A 21,628-nucleotide genomic window follows, 5' to 3' on the forward strand; every position below is an offset into this window, starting at 1 on the left:
CCCAAATGGGGCATCAGGTGTCGAGGGTCTGGAGGTCACTGGCTGAGGGGCAGTAGTAATGGCCATGCTGTTATCTTGAGAGCTGAGGATCCTGATGAGACAGGTGCTACAGAACATGGGCTGTTCTGGGAGTGCTCATCTGAGCTCAGGTGTTTACAGGTGAGCACACACGAAAAGAGAACAGAACCAAGCAGGCCCAAGCCCCAGGCGAGCTGCAGCTCCAGATGGACTGCGAGCGACAAGGAGCCCCCCACCGCCGCGGGCAGAGCAAGAAGCCGCCCAGCAGCAGCTCCTGCAGCTCCCTCTGCCTGATCAGGAGGAAGCTCCTGGGAGGGACGCTGTCCCTCCCGTCCTTGGGAAGTAAGACGAGTGGGCAAAAGCTGCTGACTTCCAGAGAGCTTTCCCAAAAAGAATATTCTTTTATTATATTCTTGTATTTTGGACTCCACAAACACCAGCCTGGGGAGTTGAAAGTCAAGAGGGGTTTCTGGAGTGGACTGCTGCCACATGGGCCTGAGCTCAGAGGGCTGCAGGGACCCACACGAGAACACGTGGTATCCGCAAGCCTCCTCTTGTTCTTTGATCAGCTGCGGGCTTGCAGACGACATTTCACGCAACAAGCTCTAGGGGGAGCCTGCTGAGGGCCAGGCTTGGGCGGCCCTTGTGGGGACACACACGCAAACGCTCACGGCCCAGCGGCCCCACGGCACGACTGATCGGGGCCTCGCGGCAGTTCCAGTCAGGTCTAGAGAGGAGAGAGTGGTGGCTGGGAGCTCACTCAGAGATGGGTTTCAAGGAGGAAGAGAAGTATGGCAGGCAGGCCTGGCCTGCCAATGCACAGCACGTGGAAAAGCTCCAAGACCTACAGCTGCACAAAACACTCACAGAACTAGATGTTTCGCCTGCCTGAGGGAAGGTGAAAAGAGTGGGAGGAGGGAGGCTGCGGAAGCGAGAGCATCAGCGTCTATATGCCACCTGTTAGAGGGGGAATCACTGTGTGTCCCCCAAACGTATCCGTTGTCCTAACCCCCAGTACCTCAGAATGGAATCTCATGTGGCAGTGAGGTTGTAGAAGTCACTGGTTAAGGTGAGGTCATACTGGAGTGGGGTGGGCCCCTAGCCCAGGATGCCTGGAGTCTTTATAAACAAGGAAATGTGAACACAGACACACAGGGAGAATGCCAGGTGGAGAGGGCGCCAAGGAACGCCAAGCATGATGAGCAAACCACCAGAAGCTAGTAGAGAGGCCCTCACAGCCCTCAGGAAGAGCCAACCCTGCCAAGACCTTGATCTCAGACTTCTACCCTCCAGAGCTATGCGACCGTAAACTGACGTTTAAGCCCCTGGCTTGCTGCGGCAGCCCTAGCAGCCACCAGCCAAGGTTTTAAATTGGGGAGGAATCCAAGCTACAGCCCAACGCAGATAGATGTAAAGTGCTGCATGGTTGGGGGAGGGAGGGCAGGGGGCAAAAAGCCACTGCCTAGGGATGGGCTGCGGGGGCCCATGTGGGGAACAGTGGCCCTGGGTCAGCTGTGAGCTCAGGCCAGGCAGCCACTAGAAGGCTCAGGAGCCTTCTAGCCACATCTAAGGGGTCTTAGATTCAGAACAAAAAAGCAGGGGTGGCCCCTTAGCACTCCACCCTTGTCTTGCAGTTCCCCAAGAACTGCGTTTTGTTCTGGATGTCACTCCAAGAGGAACCAAAACATTGGAATGTTCAAGGAGGGACAATACAGCAAGAACCTGGAGAGCTCCTCCCCCGAGGACTGGTGTGGAAACGCAGTGACAGTCCCCGGAGGAGAAAACACTTAGAGGCCAATCTCCAAAAGGATGCCTCAGTATAACATTGTATGTCAAATATACCTCAATAAAAAAAATGAAAGGATGCCTTTCACCAATGCATAAAAACTGCAGCCAAGTGGGAGAGGCAGGTACCCCGGGGGCAGACCTCAGATCAGTCTGAAGAATTACATTTTTTTTTTAAAGATTTTATTTATGAGAGAGTGAGTGAGAGTGCGTGCATGAATGGCGGGGAGGGACAGAGGGAGAGGGAGAAGCAGACTCCCCGCTGAGCAGGGAGCCTGCCGGCTGTGGGGCTCAATCCCAGGACCCTGAGCCAAAGGCAGATGCTTAACTGACTGAGCCACCCAGGCGCCCCTGAAGAATTACTTTCTAATAGGCAGAGCCATTTGAAGTTGGGTTGGTGTGAGCTTCTCTGGGAGGCTGGGAGCACCTACTGTTAAAGGAAGGTAAGCTGAGGCCAGCAAGAGTTTTAGATGGGATTAGCACATCAGTTGGACTCAGAGAAGTCTCTCCTAGCCCCCAAATTCTACAGTTCTGAGATCTGTAGGTCTCTCAGAAGATCATAAGTGCAATCACCCCACTCCACAAAAGCTGTTCACAGTGCCTTACTCCAGAGCTTTCTCACTCCATCAGCTCCTCGTATTTCCTAAGAGGCAGACAGAGCTGGAGTTTCCCTTTATAGAAGGGAACACTAAGCCTCAAGTCATAGAGCTGGGGAGTAGCAGAGTCCGGGGCTCTGGCCTCCCACCTCCCAACCGCCCAGCCCTGCCTGGCTGTCCTGGCAAGGGGAACATGGCACGGCAAGGTGAAGGGGCCCTCGATCAAGCTGGGGTTTAGGGTCCCACAGCCTGGGTTCCAAGCCCAGCACCACCATTTCCAGTGTGTGACCCTGTGAAATTCTCTTGACCTCTTTGGGTCTGAGTTTCCGGCTCCACAGGAGACAAAGGAGGTGTGAGGATTAAACCAGGTCCAACTATAAAAACTTCCCTTGGAGGGATTTGATAAACTTTCATTCCCTTACCTTTAGGTAAAAAGCGTGAAGATGAATTACTCTGAATTATTAGGGGAGGTCAATATTTAAAAGAATTTCTTGGTAAAGTGAAATAACCCCTTACCCATCATTTTAGCAATGACATTTTCAGGTGCAAGTTAGGACAGGGAGGACTCAGACATGAACAGGAAAGGCACCTGGCGGGGAGGGGGTCTGTGTTGGGAGCTCCCAGGACCCCTTGGGGCCCTAAGGTGGGCGCAGATCACCCCTGTGCTGAGGTAGATCCCTCGCCTGAGCCCATTAGAACACAGCCTCCCGAAATCCTGCGAAGGCCCAAACCTGACATAGGTGAGGGTATTTTCACCCCATGACAAAACAATACCCCCTGACATCTGTGGGACTGTTCTGCAGCTCCGGAGGCCACTTGTACCCACTTCCCCGAGCCTCCCAACAACCCTGTGAGAAAGGCTCTGCATTGTTCCCATTTGTTAGCTAGCAAAACCAAGGCTCAGAGGGTTAAGTCCCCTGTCCAAGGTGACACCGCTGGCCTTCTATACAGCACTCTGCCCCGGGTCATGCCCCATGCTCCCATCTCCACTAACATCACCTGTCCATCAATTTGCTACCAGCGCCCAGACTTCGGTTCTGGGCTGTACTGGCCCTAGGCCTGGACTTACTATCTGGGCCCTTACGGGCTGGGCAGTAAGAATCTCAGGTCTCTGGCTTGAAGCCTAGCTCTGCCATTTAGTAGTGATGCGCCTTTGTACGACTTTTATTTCATCCACAAAATAGGAAAGTCATACTTCCTATTGCGCTGAGGGCCAGGGAGATAACGCAGGCAAAGCACGCCGGCGGCCCACAGGCATGAAATGGGTACAAGTCACTAGGCTCATTTCCAGTTTGGGTCAAGGTATCTTGGCTAAACGCTTGCTCCCGGGCTCACAAAGGTCGTCGTGGGGGTCCCCCGATCTGAGCCCCGGCCCGCCCCAGGCCCGCCGGGACACGCGCCCGCAGGCGGGCAGCTGGACGCAGAGCCCCGGGCGGGGGCGGCGGGGGCGGCGGGCGGGCTCACCTGGCGAGGGCTGCAGCTCCTCCACGACGCTCTCGGTGGCCGTCTCCTCGGCCCACGTGCCGGCCTCCACCACCTTGTAGCGGCTGCGCGGCTGGCTGAGCACGTGAGGGGCCTGCAGCGCCGCCTCGCGCTCCGCAGCCAGGTCCAGGTCCTGCTGCGCCAGGTGCGCCCGCAGCTGCCGGATCTCAAACTGCAAGAGGAGAGGGGCCGTGGGCGGTCGGGGCGCGGGGGCGGGCGGGGTGTGGCCGGGCCGAGCCTGAGCCCTGGGACCCGGGGTGGGGGCGGGAGGCGTGCGCTGAGCGTCCGCAGGGTGTGGGTGGGGAGGTCCTTACAAATCTCCAACGACACCCATCGCCAGAGCCTTGGACTTTTCTGGAGCCTTTTCCAAGCAATAAGGTGTATTCCTGTGTCTCATTTCTAGAATACTGTAGTCTGGCCGCATTGGGAAGACAAGATGGCCGTGAGAGGAAACACAGCTGTGGTCTGTGGGAAGGGTACTGAAGGGGGGGGGTCGAAAAACCCGGGTTTGAATCTTGTTTATCTAGTTCCTTGCCTAAATGTGCGACCCAGGTGGTGCTTGTCAAAGTGAAAGCCTTATTCAGGTGTCTTATACTGATGCTGAGTGGAAGACCGCATGCCCGGGAACATCCAGGACCAGCCTAACCAGCCTTGGGAGCCCATCCTGGCATCATGTGCTCGCTGGGCTGTCTGTCCACCGTCCATTTGTCTTCCAGCAACACCCACACCCCTCTTCTAGGAGGTGTTCAGAAAGGACTGGGCTCTAGCCCCCGCTCTGTAGCTTTCTGGCCGTGTGGACTCAGTTCCCTTATCTGTATTATAGGGGTTCTCAGCCCCCTGGATCTCTTTGAGGACTTGAGTGCTAAATAAGGGCTTTGTAAAACGCTGCACACATTTTGATTTTGGTTAATTTTGTTGTTGTTGGGAAAAGCTCTTTAAAGAGGTTCCCAGATGCCTCTTGGGTTCGTGGCTGAAATAGCTGTTTACACTCGGACCTTTCTGGGCCATCTGGGCCAAGACAAAGTTTGGGTCTGACCTTGAAGGGCCTGGCTGTGGGCTCAGGTAAGGAGAGCTTTCACTGCCACCTAGTGCCCCAAGCACACATTGCATCGCTGTGCACAACCTGCCGGCAAACCCCCAAAGGCCTGAAGGGGGGGCGGGCGTGGTCCCAGGGAGGCCCAGTGCCTGGGATCCCTACCTAGATTACCTACTTCCCCTTGATGCTCAGTGTCCAGCCCTGACCCCTCCCTGTAAAGTTAGCTTCACATCTCCAACTCCTCCCTGACAGCAACACGGAATTGGCTTACAGGAATCACAAAAACGACCTGGTCAGAATAGGACTCTTCACTGTATCTAAAAACTTGCTCCTCAGGTGGTTCCATCTCATCTTAGCTGGAGCCAAAAATGTAATCACCTCCTTTGCTTCCTTGCTTTCCCTCCCCCACCATCCAATCTGTCCCCAAGTCCAGCTCCACCTCCAAGTGCTATCCCAAGCCTGTCTACCCCCTCCACCTCCACCACCTTGGCAACTCCAACTTCTACAGCCTTTTACTAAATCTATCCCCCAATAGGAATCACAGGGATTCTCACAAACCTAGATCAGATCATGTCACCCCCCGCTTGTGACAACTGAGGTCCACTGGGAGAAAACCCAACTCTTTACCCTTGACTTACAAAGCAGGTGCATGGTCTGACCCTGCCTATCTCAGACCTGACCCCCCACCCAAGGCAGCCACCCAGGTATTTTGTCACACCAGCCTGTTTGAATTCTCTGCATTGTACTTATCACCTTCTGATATTTTAAAATCTATTTTAATATTTTATTACTTTTCTTTTGGCGTCAGTGAAATGCACAATTAAAGCATTCACTAACATTAGGGACACCAGGCAGCAGACTGACATCGGGGCAACCTCCCAATGTCAGTGTCCACAGACTTTGTCTCAGTGAAAAACCACTCAGTTTTTCAGAGAGCTCATCAGCCTCTGGCTGCCTCTCTGTGGGAGCAGGGCAGGGGGATGGGGTAGAGGGTCCCACCATTACATGGAAGGATTTTCAATGAATCCTTGGTTTCAGCCCTGCCTAACCCAGGGCCCACTTGCAGAGCCCTCTGGTTCAGTTTCTCCAGAGAACAAACCTCTATGATTCTTGCAGGGTGGGGGCGGGTGTGGTCTCCTGGCTGTGCAGGATTGGGAGGGGGCCTAGGGGGCTCAAATATTGTGTGTGCAGGCATTTAGTCAATCCCTCTCCCTTTGGTCAGCTTCCCATTCACCCGCTTCCTCCCAAACTCTCAGGGGTTCTGAGGGGAGAATTAGCCCATTTCCCTCACTATCCTCCGCAAGCACTTTAGTTATAAATTCTCCACTCCGGTACATCGGTTACCCCTTTCTCATCTGCTGTTCATTTTCCTCAGATCCACTGAAATCTCTATCCTCTTTGACGTTATGGACAGGCCTTAAAGAGACACTTTCTTAATTCTTATGTGTTCATGGTTTTTAAATTATCATTTTAGTGGAGTTTGGGAAAGGAGATCAGATAAATATGTGTGGTCACTCCACCATTTTAAGAACTGCCTATTGGTTTTCCCTCTCTCTCACTGCAGTGATAGTATGCTGGTTAAAAGAGAAAAAAAAAAAGAAAGCCCCGATGAGTAGTTTATGCTAACCTCTGTGGTGCAAATACTCCACCATGGCCAATTTCAAACTACCAACACAGTGTCATGGAGAACTGGGAAGAGGTGTCCTTAATTGGCTCTCCGGAGTGAGAGCTCCAGCCCACCACTGCTACCCTTCACCCCTTAATAAAATATAGTCTCTGTCAGAGCAGGGATCTTGTCTGTTTTGCTGCCTGGTATAGAGAAGGCCCTCAATAAATATTGTTGAATAAATGAATGAATGAAACTATTCAGCTTTGCTCAATTCTGTGGTTTCAGGCTGAGCCCCAATCCTAGCCCAAAGCTGAGACAAAGTGTAAGCCCTGACCCTGCTCACACACTAAGCTCTGACCATGGTCACATACTGAGCCCCAACCGTAGTTACACCGTGAGCCCTACACCTGCTCACACACTGAGTCTCAAGCCCGATCATACACTGAGCCATGACTCTGCTCTCGGTCTAGGCTCAGACTCTGGACCTCAACAACCCAGTACTTAAATGGGTCTATCGTTTGCAGAGGCTGAGAAAGTGAGGCTGGCTTACTATAGGGTGGCCTTCTGTGCATGGGGAGAGAGTTCAAGCTACCCCTCTGGCAGCAAGTTCTCAGAGGTCACATAGGGCCTATGAGGCAACCTCCTGAGCTCCTCTTGCCCAGGCTGATCTGAACTCCCCATGGGCATACATAGCCCACTTTCTCCAAGGCTGCTCATCAGGGCCAATAGGCCCATCTAATGGCCTCCTAGGCCACTCTGAACAGATGCATTATTGATAACTTGAAATTGATCCAGAGCTACCCGTGAGTGTCCCACTGGAATTCAGGCCAGACAGCCAGAGGCCGGGGCTTGCCCAGCCCAAGCCCACATGTGCAGACATGGACACATACATTAAGACAAATTTTAGGCTAGAGATATGAACCCCAAGTGTATGGGAATTCTCGTAGGCAGGCATGCATTCATTCACTTACTCAGGTAAAGCATGGTGAGGGCTATGTTCAAACTGTTACGTGTTTTAGAATGGAAATGCCTCTCCCAGCTTGGAAGTGAGTCCTCAGTGGCCCCAAGCGAGGGGGGCAGTGTCTGCTGCACTGCAGTAAATCTCCCATGACGGTCTCAAGGGCTGACCATGGTGTGTCTGCAAGACAGGGGGCTGGGGTTGAGAGAGGCTGGGGAGATCAGCAGGGGCCACACCAGGCAGGGCCCATTAGCCCCGGTAAGATGTTACAAGGATGTCAGCCTTTTAAAAAAAAGCGACAAGAAACCACTGAAATCTTTTGAGCAGAAGAGCAGAGTATTGGAGGAGGTGTTGCGGTGATTCAGACGAGCACTCTGGGAGGATGGTGCTGGCAGCAGAGCGGAGGATTGGACAGAGATGGGCCAGGGTGGAGGCGGGAGTGGCAGCCAGGATGCTACTTCTGCAACCCGGGCCTGATGACCAGAATTTGGATGAGGCTGGGGACAGTGGAGACAGGAGGTAAGGGAGGTATTTAGGAGGTCAAAGTGTGGGCATGGGCATGAATGGAATGGGTGAAGGAGAGGGATATAAGTTCACAAGCTGCAGAGGGTGTGGGTGGCTGGATGCTCTCGGCCCTTGCCCTGAGGAGGAATGATGGATTCCTTACAGGGGAACTGCAGATAGCTCAGCCCAGCTCAGCTCCAGGGGGCTGGCAGGACCCTGGGACCCTCAGAGCCTGGCTGCTGCTTCCCCCATACTGAACAGGGCCACGTGTGCTTCCCCAGCTGACTGAAGGGCTGTCGGGGGTCCTGGGCTATCAGGACCTCATTAGTCAGTGGGTGAGCTGGGGCTCTAGGGTGGGAAGGAGCCTCTGTCCTGGCAGACAGGGTAGGGAAAAGCTAAGGCTACAGGATGCATCAGAAGCAAAGCCAGGCCTGTAACCCAGGCCTCTGGCCTCTAGCTTCACAGACTTTGTGTCAAGGGGAAGCCTTAGGGGTGAGATGGAAGAGACTGAGCTCAAGCAGAATACAGAGGGCTTGATGGTCCAGGGGCCGGGAAAGAGCAGGAGGTTCCCAGGTGGGGAAGAAGCAAGGGCTGGAGGAGGCAGGAGCCTGAGTTCTGGGCCCATCACCCTCCCTCACTCTGACTTGTGGTGAGTCTCTTTTCCTCTCTGGGCCTCAGTTTTACTGTGTTCAATAAGGCAAATGGACCAGCTGAACTCTGAGTCTAGGACAAGCTCCATGCTGGCTCTGGACCCCCGCTGGGAGGGAGTAAAGTACAAATGACAGGTAGCTCCTGTCTTGAGGGCCACCCCCTGCTCCTTGATGAAATGCCCCATTCCCAGAGGGCCGGCTCTTTACAGAAAGATAACATAATCCAGAATCTCTAAAACACATTATCAACAGTGTGTAGCACACAATAAGAATTACTAGTCATGCAAATAAGCAAAAAAGGTGATAGATTTTCAAGACATAAAGCAGTTCAGAGGCTGCTTAGAATTCCCACTGAAGCGGACCTATGTTCTATTTGAGTTAGCAGGTAAGAACTTCAAAGTAACTGTGATTAATATGTTAAAGTGGGGGAAAGATAAACAGAATGGATGTAGCATTTCAGCAGAGAAACAGAAACTATAAGAGGAATCCAATAGAACTTCTAGAACCTCACTCAACATGCAATGTCTGAAATTGGGTATTCCACTGGATGGATTTAGCAGCAGACTGGACATAGTAGAAGACAAGACTGTTGAACTTGAGGATATGTCTATAGAAAAACATCTAAACTTATGGCCAGAAAAGGAAAAAAAAAAAGGGAGGGGGGAGAGTGAGTGAACGGAAGAGGGTCTAAGATGGGAGACATGATCCAAGGGCCTAACATGCAACCACAGCTCCAGAAGGAGGATGGAAGGATGAGGACAGAAGCAATCAGTCAACAAACCGTGGCCAAGAACTTTCCAAATCTAATGAAAAACATCAATCCACAAATTCAAGAAACTCAGAATCCTAAACAGGATAAATACAAAACCCCACCCCTGGACCCTCTGCAGTCAAACTGATGAAAACAGGTAAGAAGAAACACTCAGGCTCTCCAGGGCTTGCGTGGGCCTCCAGGGCTGAAGGCACATGGGGGCTTTGAGGACAAAATGAAGCATATTTTCCGTTGGCACACTGGCCTGGGGAAATAAAGACCATCCCGAGACTCAAGAAAAATGAAAGTGTAGTCACAGCCCTTCTTAACGCCCATCATTAGCTAAGTATTTCTATCAGATAACCTGAGCAGATTGGCCAGGATCCACAGGGAAGTCCTCAGCATGCATTACAGAGTGAGTCAGGCCCCTTCCATTGGGGCTGGGCTTTTAGTGCCTGCTCAGGTGGGGCCAGACCCCTGGGGCGGCAGGGGCGGCACACCCAGTCCATCTCTGCCTTTAACGGTCTGGTTTGTGGAGTACGCTTGACACGGCCTTGGCCTGATCAATGCACATTCTGGCCAGAAGCTCAATGGCATCCTAATGCAACAGCAGTAATTTTCTTCCATCCTATTAGTGCTGTCTGCACAGCCTGCCCTGCCTTTAAACCTATCTGCTATTTGGATGGCATCCAATGTTTATTTCCATTAGTTTTGCCATTGTTGGTAACAATAAAAATCAGGAGACAGTTGCAAACTAATGATTTAGCAGTGGGGGAGGCTGAATTCGACCTTGGCCCCTTTCCATCCATTGTGAAGATGACTGGTAGTTGGCCATAAATTTAAATTATGGCAAAAGGATAACATAAGTTATTCCTCTGATGGCTAATTTTATCAGCTAAATAGGCTTGTCATTAAAGCTATCGGCTGTTTTACAAATCACTTCCCATGCTTAAAAACACACACACACACACACACACTTCCGTTCCCACAGTGGAGATCTTGAATAATCCAGGTAACAAAGGCGATTGTGCTGAGCTGGGGACTTGTGGGCTCTGCAGGAAAAGAGGGGACTCTCTGGAATGAGCCGGCATCAAGCACCAGCCCCAGAACCAGGGTAGGACCCCTTTTCTGTGGTTTCCCATCTCCTGATGGCCACAGAGGCCCTTCTCGGGGCTGGCGGCCCAGCCTCAAAGGTGAGAATTTGTGCAGCCATCGGCCTTCTCTCAGGGGTGCTGAGCACCAGGGCGCTGTGGGTGCAGAGCAAGGCTCCCAGGTCACCTCCCACCACCTAACAAGTGGGCTTCGACCCCCTGCACAGGAAAGTAGGATGGATGGAGGGGGAGGAGCAGGACGCCGCCCCTCCCCACACTGCCGACTGCCACCGGGAAAGCCTGTTGCTTGAGGTCAAGATTATCATCCAGTTTCTCCCAGAAAAGGGCCAGGGAGACTTGCATCACCCAGGGAGGATTACTGAATGTGACTGTGCCCGTGGGACTAGGCAAAGGGGCAGAGAATGTTCTTGGGCACACAGACCACTTCGGCATGCCTCAGGTGCCTCAAGCGTGACGGCGTAAGTGAGTCCCACTTACGAAACGGGGGCAGAAGCCTGGCTAACTGCGCAATTCTCTACTTCTCCCCTGTTGAAGGGAGAAAGCCCCAAGGACTTAGAGGCAGCAGCTAGGAAATGGGAGGCGCCTAGAGGCCAGAGTGACTGGGGAATGGTGGCTCGTCACCCACTGCCCACGGCAACCTGCTCTGGGCTGTGATGTGAGTGACAAACTCTTCTTGTGTTAGGCCACTGTGAGCTCTGGATTTGTTTCATGTAGCAGCTTGTGTTACTCCTGACAGTGACTTGTCCAGACACCCTGTTTCTGGCATAGGCAAACGGACCCTGCCGCTGAGTTCCACCCCCAGCCCTTGCACCACAAACTTTGCCACCCTGGCAAGAAACGGCCTCTCTCAGCTGTTGTCTTTCCATCTATAAAGGGGTTAATAAGACCTAGCCTACCCGCTCTGATCATAAGGTCAAAGGAAGCTAAAATACATGGGAGTCCATTTGTTAAGTGGTCACCATTATATGAGTGATTTAGTATTACTTTCTCTTTCTTTTTTTTTACATTTACTGAAAGACTCCAGTAGACCAGACTTCATATATGTTACTTGAATTAGTCTGATCCTTACAGCATCCTCGTGACATAAGCCTTGTTTCCTCCATTTTTCCAACAAGGTCCAGGGATTAAGGGGGAGACTAGTCATTGTTGGAATGGAGGTTAGAATCTCGCTTGTTGGCTCCTTGTCTAAGCGGACTCCCTCCACCCCTCTGGGCTGCCCCCACGGAGGACTCCTTATTCAGGGACTGATGCTGGCCCAAGGCCTGAGGCTGTGCTAAGGGGTCACAGAGCTCCATGGGCCTCCTTTGCAGGCTGGGCCTCAAGTCACCCTAGATACCTGGGTTTTTGCTAATGGTCTCAGGGTGAATGGTACTGAGGAAAGAGAAATTAACTTCCTTCCACCCTTCCCGCAGGACCCAGCAGAGAAGAGAAATACATTTTGACAGTGGGCCAAGTTGGATCCTATTAACTCTAGGCCAAAGGCAAAGCTTACAGGGACTTCAGAATATGTTTCAAAATTGGAGCTAGATCCTGCACACAGCTGTACATAAAACCTCAGAAGTGGTTTCTTAAGATGAGTTGGAAGAATATATCATTGCAGTGACTTAACCACTGCATCTAAAACAGTTTTAATTTTTGAAGCAGCCAGTACACAGAGACAAAAAACTCACACCATCTCTCTGAAGGACAGTAACTAGCACCCCACCTCTGGAATCCATCTGTGTACCAGCAAGATTAATGCCTAAGAAAATCTGGCCAGGATCCAGACAGAGAGCAAAACACAAGTGAATGGGGAGGAACTTTCCGCAGAGGGTCTGAGGCTATCCGCTTCTGTCGCAGAAGTGAGCAATCTGGAAGCAGACCACCGAAGGCCAGCCAGGGCTTCGGAAAGGTAAGAATGCCCAACAGAGTATCCTCCTTCTCTGCTGGCCCCAGATTTCCAGGAGGAATCTGCTAAGGATGAGGTGAGCCCAGGGGTCAGAAGAGATGATGGAAATGAGGGAAAGACTGTATCCTGTCTCCCTGCGAAGACCAGAGGCCAGTGTGGTCTGGGGGGAAGCACTGCAGTGAGCCCTAAGAGACCCCTGTTTCCATCCTCATCTCCTAATTGCTGTGTGATGTTGGGCACACCTCTCCCCTTCTCTGTGCCTCAGAGCACCCCCATCTGCCGAATCTAGGATTGGGCCAGATGCCCTCTAAGGACCCTTTCATTTATAATATACAGCGGTCCTGGGGCATGTTGGGTGTGCCTGGGGTAAGAAGGGAGCTACCACGGGGCGCAGATCAACTGTACAAGATATTCAGGCAAGAAACCAGCAAACTGTGTCACCCGGGAGTCTACAGGGTCACAGCAACAAGCAATTTAAGCTTTCTAAAAAAGCTAAGATGAATAAAACAGAGTGACTTTACAGAGCAGAGATCTGACAAACGCTACCTCAGCCACGTGAGGTCAACGTCAGCGGTGAGAAGTCATGTTGATGGTGGGCACCCTCGGTGTGACGTGATGTGATGTGATGTGATGTGACGTGACGTGACGTGACGTGACGTGGCGTGGCGTGGCATGGCGTGGCGTGGCGTGATGTGATGATCTTCCTCGCCAAAACCATAACTCCAGTCTAATCATGAGAAAAACATCAGACAAATCCCAGTCACGGGGCATCCTACGCAATACCTGCCCGGTACTCCAAACGGTCAATGTCATCAAAAACAAAGGAAGTCTGAGGAACTTTTATAGCCAGGAGGAGCCTAAAGAGACATGATAACCATATGTAATGCAGGGTCCTGAATGGGATCCTGGAACAGATCAAGGACATTAGCTAAAAACTAAGGAAATCGGAAAAATGTATGGACTTTAATAATAACATACCAATATTGATTCATTAATTGTAACAAACACACGATACTAATGTGAGATGTTAACAGGGGAAATTGGGTATGGGGTATGTGGGAACTCTGTACCATCTTTACCACTCTTCTATATATCTGAAACCGTTCTAAAAAATAAAGTTTATTTAAAAAAGAGCTAAGATGAATAAAATCTTGGGAAATATTTATACAGATATATCTCAGGGAGAGAGCGGGATGAATGCAAATTGACTGTTCAATTTAAACTGAGATTCTACACATTTCATGGGAACTTTGGTAAATTTCAGTGTTTTAGGTAGCACATATGAATTGGATGTGGAGATTGCTTTATTAAACTGAGAATTCCAGCAGGGAGAGAGAGAGCAAGAGTTTTTGACAAAGAGGACCAAAATGACCTGAAGGGGGGTCGGGGGTGGCGGGGAGGTGGGTAGCAGCAAGGGACTCTTTGGAAATGCCACTGAGACAGCTGAGCTGCACGCAGGCTCTGGTTTAAAGATACCCTGGCGCCTTATCTGGCCAATGTCTCCACCAAGAGCCAAGAAGTGACATGGGTAGAAAAATGACCCTAAGCAAGGTGGGCTGGGAAAGACCAGTGTTCCATTAGGACAGCTGGGTCTATTCCTGGCTCTAAAAGCCCTCAACTAGCCGTGAGCTCTCGGGCAAGTCACCCACTGCTCTGTCATCTTATCTATAAAATAAATGGGTCTATGTGGGGGAGAGGGGATGGGCTCGCATAGTCACCATTCATCATGGGTCAGGCTTTAGGCTACACCATCTCACAACCATCCTTCAAGGATTTTATTACCATTCCTCTTTTTCAGATTAGAAAAATCAAGGGCCACGCAGTCCCCTCAGTGACCAAAGCCACAAGGCCCATAAGTGGCCAGGCTGGCTTTGCACTCAGGTCTGTCCCTAAAGTCTATTCTTAACCATTCTAGACACTACTCTCTCAAAGCATTTGGCCATCCCTGATGTGTAATGAGCCGGCACTCTCATTTTTTTTTAAGGATATTTGTGACCCAGTCAAGTCTCAAACCTGGTCCTAAAATAGAGCTGAAAATGAGGCGTCCACGTGCCCCACCCTGTGGAGTGGGCATCACTCAGCTTTGGGAGAGCAGCAGTCCTGGTTTCTCTGCTCTTACCGGCCCCTCCCGCCTTCCCTGTGGCCCGCTGGGATTCCAGCCCAGCTGGCCCTTTTTGCTGTCTCAACTAAGATGACAGGCTTCAGGTGTTTTTTAAATTAAAATGGTTTGTTTCTGTTCATCTCTTTTCCAGATGTCACTACCTAGAGGGAATCTGTCTTTATTTATTAGCTCTTTCCTGTGCAGAATCCAAGAGAGTCTCCCTCTGGCCAGGACCCCTGGGAAGGAGGCCACATGTGGGGTCTCTGTGGGCTCAGGACGGGGGTTCCTGATGGAAAGTACTGGGGGTGGGGTTGCCATTAGGGTTTTCTCTCAGCCCCGTGGCCCATACGCTGTTACTGTGGGGCATGCGGTAGGGTTAGCTTGTTCTCTGCCGGGCTGGGAGGCTGTGTGAGAGTTTATGAAGGGCAGATGTGGCACCCTGTTGGTGTCTGTCACGTGGCCAAATGCAGCCCCGTGGTGTTCATTTTCCTATTAGACAGTAGACTGAGAGCTGCCTGGCCAAGCTCCAGCCAGGTCCTGGATGACACCCAGATCTGTCCTCTCCCCTCTTCCTCTAGACCTGTCTGCCCCAAACCTAGGCCTCTCTCCCCTGGGTGGTTGCAACAGCCTCTCAACCCAGGCTATCTCCATTCCTTGCCCTCGCCCATCCTGCCTCCAACAGCTGCCAGAGAGATCCATCAAAAACTCCAACCTGAGCAGACCTCCCACCCCTGCTTCTAATACCCCCAGGCCTCCCCCTTCCCTACAGGGTGGAGCCCAAATTCCCAGGTCAGCCACGTAGGCCTTTCCCAAGCCTGCCTCCAGATCCTCCTACCTCCTCTCTCTGCTCATACCCTGAATGGCCTTGAGCTCCCCTGGTACGACACCCACTCTAATGCCTCACCTGTCCCCTCTGCCAGGCACCCTTCTCCAAGTGGCCCTGCCCAACGTCGGCTCCTCTAGAAACCCATCCACTCCCCTGCCCCCGAGCCCTGGTGTGCAGAACCCCAGACATGTCCCTGCTGAAACATGCATGCACCAGACTGCCCCTGTTTATTTATGGGCCTGCCAGACTCGAGTCACCCAGAGCCTCCTGGGGGTAGGGGCCAAATCCTCTCCACGGCAGTGCCCCCAGTGCCCAGCACAGGTTGGGATGGTGCTGGTGGACCAGATGCACGGGGGAGAATGAAGCTGATGCCAGCCACTTTGGAACTAGAACACTGGTCTTCCCAGGTCCACAATCCTGTAAAGACTGCCCCACACCCAGGATCCCACGGATGATGCGCTCCTGAGGGCTGTGTCCCCTGATGTCCCCTCTTGTCACTCATAAGCATGTTGTGCTGAAATGAAAGGCCATGGTGTTCCCAAAGTAGATAAAAAGATCTGGCTCCCTGACAGACATTCCAAGGAGATGATTTTGAAGACTCTGTGTGCCTGTTCCTGTGGGACATTTCTAGGGATTAATTTGTGCTGATACTCCACAGGTTTCCCACTCCCTCCAGCTCTTCCTCCAGCTAGGAGAGGTTGGGGTGGAGGAGCCAGGAGACCCACCACGAACGGGCGCTGGGCTGCAGGCAAATGTGAGTCAGATGAGGCCTGCCCTGGGGAAGCATCCCATTCAGCGGGAGAAGCAGTCCCGCGTGCAGATAACCAGAGCCCGTGGCAGCGAGTGCCCAGTGCTCTGTGGAGGCCCACAGCAGGGCTGGAGGGTAAGGGAGCAGCGACTGCTGAGGGAGGGGAGTGCTGTGTTTAGTGGAAAAGCCAGGACTTGCAGGCTGCACACAAATTAGTTAGGCAGGGCTGGCAAGGGTTCAGGCAAGGGGCACAGCACAAGCAGAACGAAGGGATGGGATGGCACGGGCTTGTCAGAAGGGCAGGTGACTCCATCTGACTCGGTCAGAGTGTTTATGTACGAGATGAAGGAGGTATGACGTTGACAAGCTAGGCAGACGTGTGTGGCCCTCAGACCCCATGGGGAGTGCCCAGGTGCTTGGCAGTGGGGCAGGGGGAGGGACCGACGGGTGTCCAGCCCCACTGCACTGCAAGCCAGAGTGCTGAGCCCCACACGGGATAAGTAGCTGGGGCATACTATGCCTGGACTGGCCCTGGGGACTAAGGGTGGGGGGCATAGCTTATGTGGCTCATAGAGCAAAGGGCAGTGGCCCTGTTGTTTCCCCAGAATGCAACGGAGAGGCCAGAATGACCATATATGTCAGTTCGTCTATTCTCCTCCACACTTTCTACCACCTTGCTAGCTGGTCCCCTCTATGGCATTCTCACCTTGCATACCGGGTACCAGATCATTCATTCCCTGGAGGCTGTGTTTCTATAGAGCTTTGTAGCCTTGCTGCAGGACCCAGCTGCCCGCCCCCTTGGCTCTGCTGAGCATAGCCTCACGGGGCCTGTCACCTCTCTGTCTTCCCCACAGCTCCTGGGAAGCACAGAGAACTGTTAACACCTCTTTGGGGGTGTCTGGGGGTTCTGGGTGGTGACTGGCCCACAGTGTTGCCCAGCAACCTCTGCAGACCGAAGTTGTCCCCTGCTCTAGAGACCACTGTGTCGAGAAGAATCTGATGAACTGAGTCGGTGACTCGGCTGGCTCAGGCTGGAGAGCTGACTGGTCACTGTGGTACAAAGAAAAAGCACCCCGACCTGGGAGTCGGTGCCGAGCCCAGGCCTGGCTAGGCTGAGCAGGAGTGACCTTAAGAGACTGGTTTCCCACTCTCTGGGCCTTAGGTTCCCCATGTGTCCTTGGGGGGCCCTGCAGTTCTGGCCTCCTGTGGCTTTATGGGCACCACTGGGACCCTGGGCCCTGAACAGAACCGGAAGTGGCAGGGTGTTACCCCTTGCTCCTGACAGATCTGCGTCAGTCTCTCCAGCTGCTCATCTTGGATGACCTTGGCCTTCTCGTACTGCTGGATGACCATCTCCATCTCCACCTTCACCGGCAGGATGTAAGCTGGAAGACAGAGACAGCTCCGTGAAGAACTTGGCAGTAGCGGGGCTCAGGCAGGGGAGGGGCCGGTCCCAGCAGCCAGCCAGCTGCAGGTTCAAGTCCGGGAGCAGTTCCTAGAGGAGCCAGGGAGTGCGGGGGTTGGGGGGATGCTAGGCACCCCCACAGCACCCAGACAGTCTAAGAGGGCTAGAACCCTAACCCGCGGTGACCGAGAGATCCGTTTTCCTCCTTTGCCCTAGTGACAGCACCCTTCATTCTGGCCGTGTGCACAGCTGCCTGGAGCAAGGGCTGGATTTTTGAGTCTCCTGCGTGGCTGTGGGCAGCCGGGAGGCCACAGTCCGGACACTGGCAGGCAAGGGCAGGCGTCATGCAGCAGCTTCCGGGAGCTGGCAGATGAGGAAGCGGAAATACTGGAACCCTCACTCACTGCTGGTGGGAAAGTAACATGGGGCAGCTGCTCTGGAAAACAGCTGGGCAGTTCCTGAGATGGCTAAGACAGAGTGACCACAGGGCTTGGCGAGTCCATGCCTAGGCACTTCAGAGAAACGAAAACATACCTCCACACAAAAGCTTGGACATGGATGTTCACAGAAGCCAAAAGTGGAAACAAACTAAATGTCCGGCAACAGATGGGTGGATAAAGAACATGTGGTCCATCCATACAGAGGAGCACGACGCAACAATAAAAGGCAATGAAGCTCTGACACATGCTACACACGGATGAACCCTGAAGACGCTTTTGCTCAGTGAAAGAAGGCAGACACAACAGGACACGTATCCTATGGTCCCGTTTATAGGAAATGTCCAGAAGAGGCAAACCTACCGACACAGGAAGTAGGTTAGCGGCTGCCTAGGGCTGGGAGGGTCATGTGGAGTGACCGCTAATGGGTACGGGCTTTCTTTTTGAAGTGGTGAAAAGGCTCTAAGCTTAGGTTTTGGTGATATTTGCATGACTCTAGGAATATACTAAGAGCCACTGAACTGTGCACTATAAATGGGTGTTCCATGGTGTGTGAACTATATCTCAATAAAGATGTCTAAAGAGAAAGGGCAGCTGGGGCTTTCCTTTTGCCTCTTTATCTTCTTCCTTTCTTCCTTCTTCCCAGTTGCTGAGATGAGGATGTGATGGCTGGCCCTGCAGCAGCCATCCTGGACCATGGGGGTGACTTTGGAAAGAAGACAATGTACAGCAGGGCAACAAATAGGAGGACCCTGGAATCTCGACTACAGAGAGCGCCACGTCAGCCCGGGACTGCCGACCTGCAGACTCCCATGTGAGAGCAAGAGGCCTCTGCTTTAAGTCACTGTTATTCTGGGTCTCTGTTACTCATGGACAGTCCTATGGACCCAGAGGAGAGAGCCTAGACTCGGGTTGGAGGGCCCCAGGATCTTGCAGCCAGTGGTAGCCCCACAGGCCCCTCCCTTGGGCAATTCTCTGGGCTCTGTGAAGTCTCAGTATCAACTCCTACCCGACCCCGGCCTCTAGCCTTCATGCTCTTCTCACATCACAGAACCCAGTTCTTCCTGACTTGTCAGGAACTTCGGTCACACGCCTGTCTTGCTGCTGTATTCTACAACTCTCCGTATCTCCATTCTTCGAGTCCCTTTCCACCCACGGTCTCCCACCCCCAGGTGTTCTCTGGCTGCCGCAGGGATCATGCAGAGCAGAGAAAGCAGAATTCTCCTGTTTGCTTCTCAACTGGAGGGCAGTTCACTCGTCCCGCAGACCTGTCTCCAGGTTCCAGAGGCTGGCCCCAGCGGCTTCTGCCTCCTCAGATCTCTGCTGAAGCCAGTTCACACCCAGGGTGAGAGAAGCAAATTAACACCCCCACATCCACACAGCACATCCCTATCCTGAGGCTCCCAGTGGCACAGCCACGCCTGCTGTGTCAGGAAAAAGGGGGAGCAGCTGGGAAGAGCATTCACAATGGGCTGTCAGATCCATCAGTGTGAGGGTGTCCAGCTGTTCAGGGCCGGCAGAGAAGAGCCAGAAGGCGCTGTTCTTGTTCTGCAGGGAAAGGATGTTCTCGTGAATGGAGCCAAGGACAGCGCCCTGAGCAGATGGGGGTGAGTGAACAGACAAAGAGCACACTGGTGGTTGCCAGTGGGCCTGAGCTCCGCTTCGGGCTCACAGCCTGCTTTGCTGTGTGACCCTTATCCCTCTTAGCCTCAGTTTCCCCATCTGTCAAATGACAGGAATGGACTAGATGACCTCTCAGCGCCTTCCCAGTTTGGGCCTTCCAAAGTTGGATCAGTCACATTCCAGTTTGATGAAGATTCTGGATTAGGAGCTAGCTCCCTGACAAGACATCACACCCAACAGAGCTAACTGGGTGGGATGTACGGGCAGGGAAAAGGGAGAGGGTGCCCTGCCAGGGGATGAGAGACCCCAGAGGCTGTCCTTCCTGCCTCATACCCTCCCCCCACTGCCTGGCAAATGCTGTTGGGGTATTCTCATAGCCACGATTTCCGACATTTGCAACCCAAATTCAGGGCCGGAGTGACCTTAGAGTCTATATACTATACAGCCTATAGTCTTAACAGTGTATCCCAGTGGTTTGAACCTGCTCTAGAGGCTCAGAAGGTCCTTAGAGATGCCCCCTGGAGAAGAGAGGCAAGGAAGTGGGCTCTGGCCCCCCACTCCGAGTCAACCAAAACGCTCCACTTTTAGTCTATCTTTCACACTGGAGAGCTGCATAAGATTTTGCAGAAGAAAGGGTTTTGCTACTTAAAAATAGCTTGGGAATCATCATTTGTACAACCTCCTTGTCGGGCCTTGCCCCTCCACGCGACCACCTGGCTCAGGCTGCCCACACTCCCGCAGGAGCTCACCTCCTAGAGAGGCAGACCAGCCCATCTGCAGTGGCTCTGTGCCTAGTCTGGCTGAGGTGAGGTGGGCCTCCCTGTCATGCCCTGCGAGGTCCAAGGACCACCCTCTGGAACCTGGAGTTGGCTCCTCCATCTTCCCCATCCCCAGGCCACCCCATTCTAGTTCCCTGACCTGTTCTTCGGGGACGAGGTCTCCAGTCTTCTCTCACCCAGGCGTCCCTTCCTGTGGGGGGGTGGGGTGGGGTGGGAGACACACTCGGGTCTGTCACCACTTTCTGGAAATAGATGAACCATCTGGGTCAGGGCAGAGCTCTCTAAATGAGGTGGCCCCGTGGGGAGGGTGGCCTTTGCCTCTGATGGTAGAAGGCAGGGAGAGAGCAGAGTGGATCAGACACTCTCTGGGAATGGAGGCCCAGATGGGAACATGCGTCACTGAAACTGACTAAAACAAGCCAAAACCCAGACCAAGCCAGCACCTCCCTGGAAACACTCTCGAGTTGTTTGTGGGTCGACAGGCTTGGGTGGTGCACCCCTTGTTGGACACAGAAGGGAGATGGGCCCCCCAGGGAGCAACCCTCTGACCAGTCAGCTGGACAAAGCCAGTGGTGAGTCAGTGGCAGGCGTGCGTCCAAACGCTCAGGATGTACAACACTGGTGCTCTGGGATGGCAGGCCCTGCTGTAAGTTCTCATGCGAGGCACTGGCCGTCCGGACACACAATAAATAGTTCTGTTGGAATGAACGCGCAAGTGTTTGCATGTGACATCTGGGCACCGTGTGCGGTTCCCGAACACGTGACATGGAATGAGCAGTGACAGGCTTGGTCTCCCTGAGCCAGCAGTCTCCTTCCTCCAATCCCCGAGGCTGGCTGGGTCATCCCTCCCCCCATCCCGTAACACGTGGTCTCTCTCCTCTCTTAGTTGATAGCTCCAGGTTCGGTAGCAGCCACCTGCCACCCAGCCAGCTCTGCTGACTCTTTTTGGACCACTCACCATCAATGACCCTCTTCACCCGCCAGATCCGGAGCATGATAATGAGGCTGATGGCATCCCAGGGGCTCCTGGGCCCATTGGCCACGGTGGACGCCACCATTGGGGCTAAGGACAGGATGATCACAGCCCCGTCAAACACCTGTGAGAGGAATTAGATTTCAGTGTCTTGGGCCACCTTCCTGAATGTCCCAGAAGCAGGTCAGGCAAAGCAGCTGGTGCTGGCCGGTTTCTCCAGGAGATCTGTCCCCACATCAGCTCCCCTATCCCTGGCTGTCTCTCCTGACTCTCCTCAGTCTCTTTAGCGACCTACTAGCTCCTAGACATGCTCCTGAGCACTCTCTTTCCTCTTAAGTGACCTCAGC

The 21,628-nt window shown here is 53.0% G+C and overlaps 1 protein-coding gene across 4 annotated transcripts in view; it reads right to left on the minus strand.

Annotated features, from left to right (window-relative positions):
• TMEM266 (transmembrane protein 266) overlaps positions 1-21,628 on the minus strand; it is a 119,792-nt gene that overhangs the window by 12,402 nt on the left and 85,762 nt on the right. For all 4 annotated transcript variants that reach the window (XM_032417988.1, XM_032417985.1, XM_032417986.1 and 1 more), the window contains 3 exons: positions 21,267-21,405; positions 17,334-17,449; positions 3,864-4,053 (listed from right to left, as the gene is read on the minus strand). In XM_032417988.1, coding sequence (XP_032273879.1) covers positions 3,864-4,053; positions 17,334-17,449; positions 21,267-21,405 — 445 coding nt within the window. The remainder of the gene's footprint in view (positions 1-3,863; positions 4,054-17,333; positions 17,450-21,266; positions 21,406-21,628) is intronic.

This window comes from Phoca vitulina, unplaced genomic scaffold, assembly GCF_004348235.1.
Source record: "Phoca vitulina isolate PV1807 unplaced genomic scaffold, GSC_HSeal_1.0 scaffold20, whole genome shotgun sequence".
NCBI lineage: Eukaryota > Metazoa > Chordata > Mammalia > Carnivora > Phocidae > Phoca > Phoca vitulina.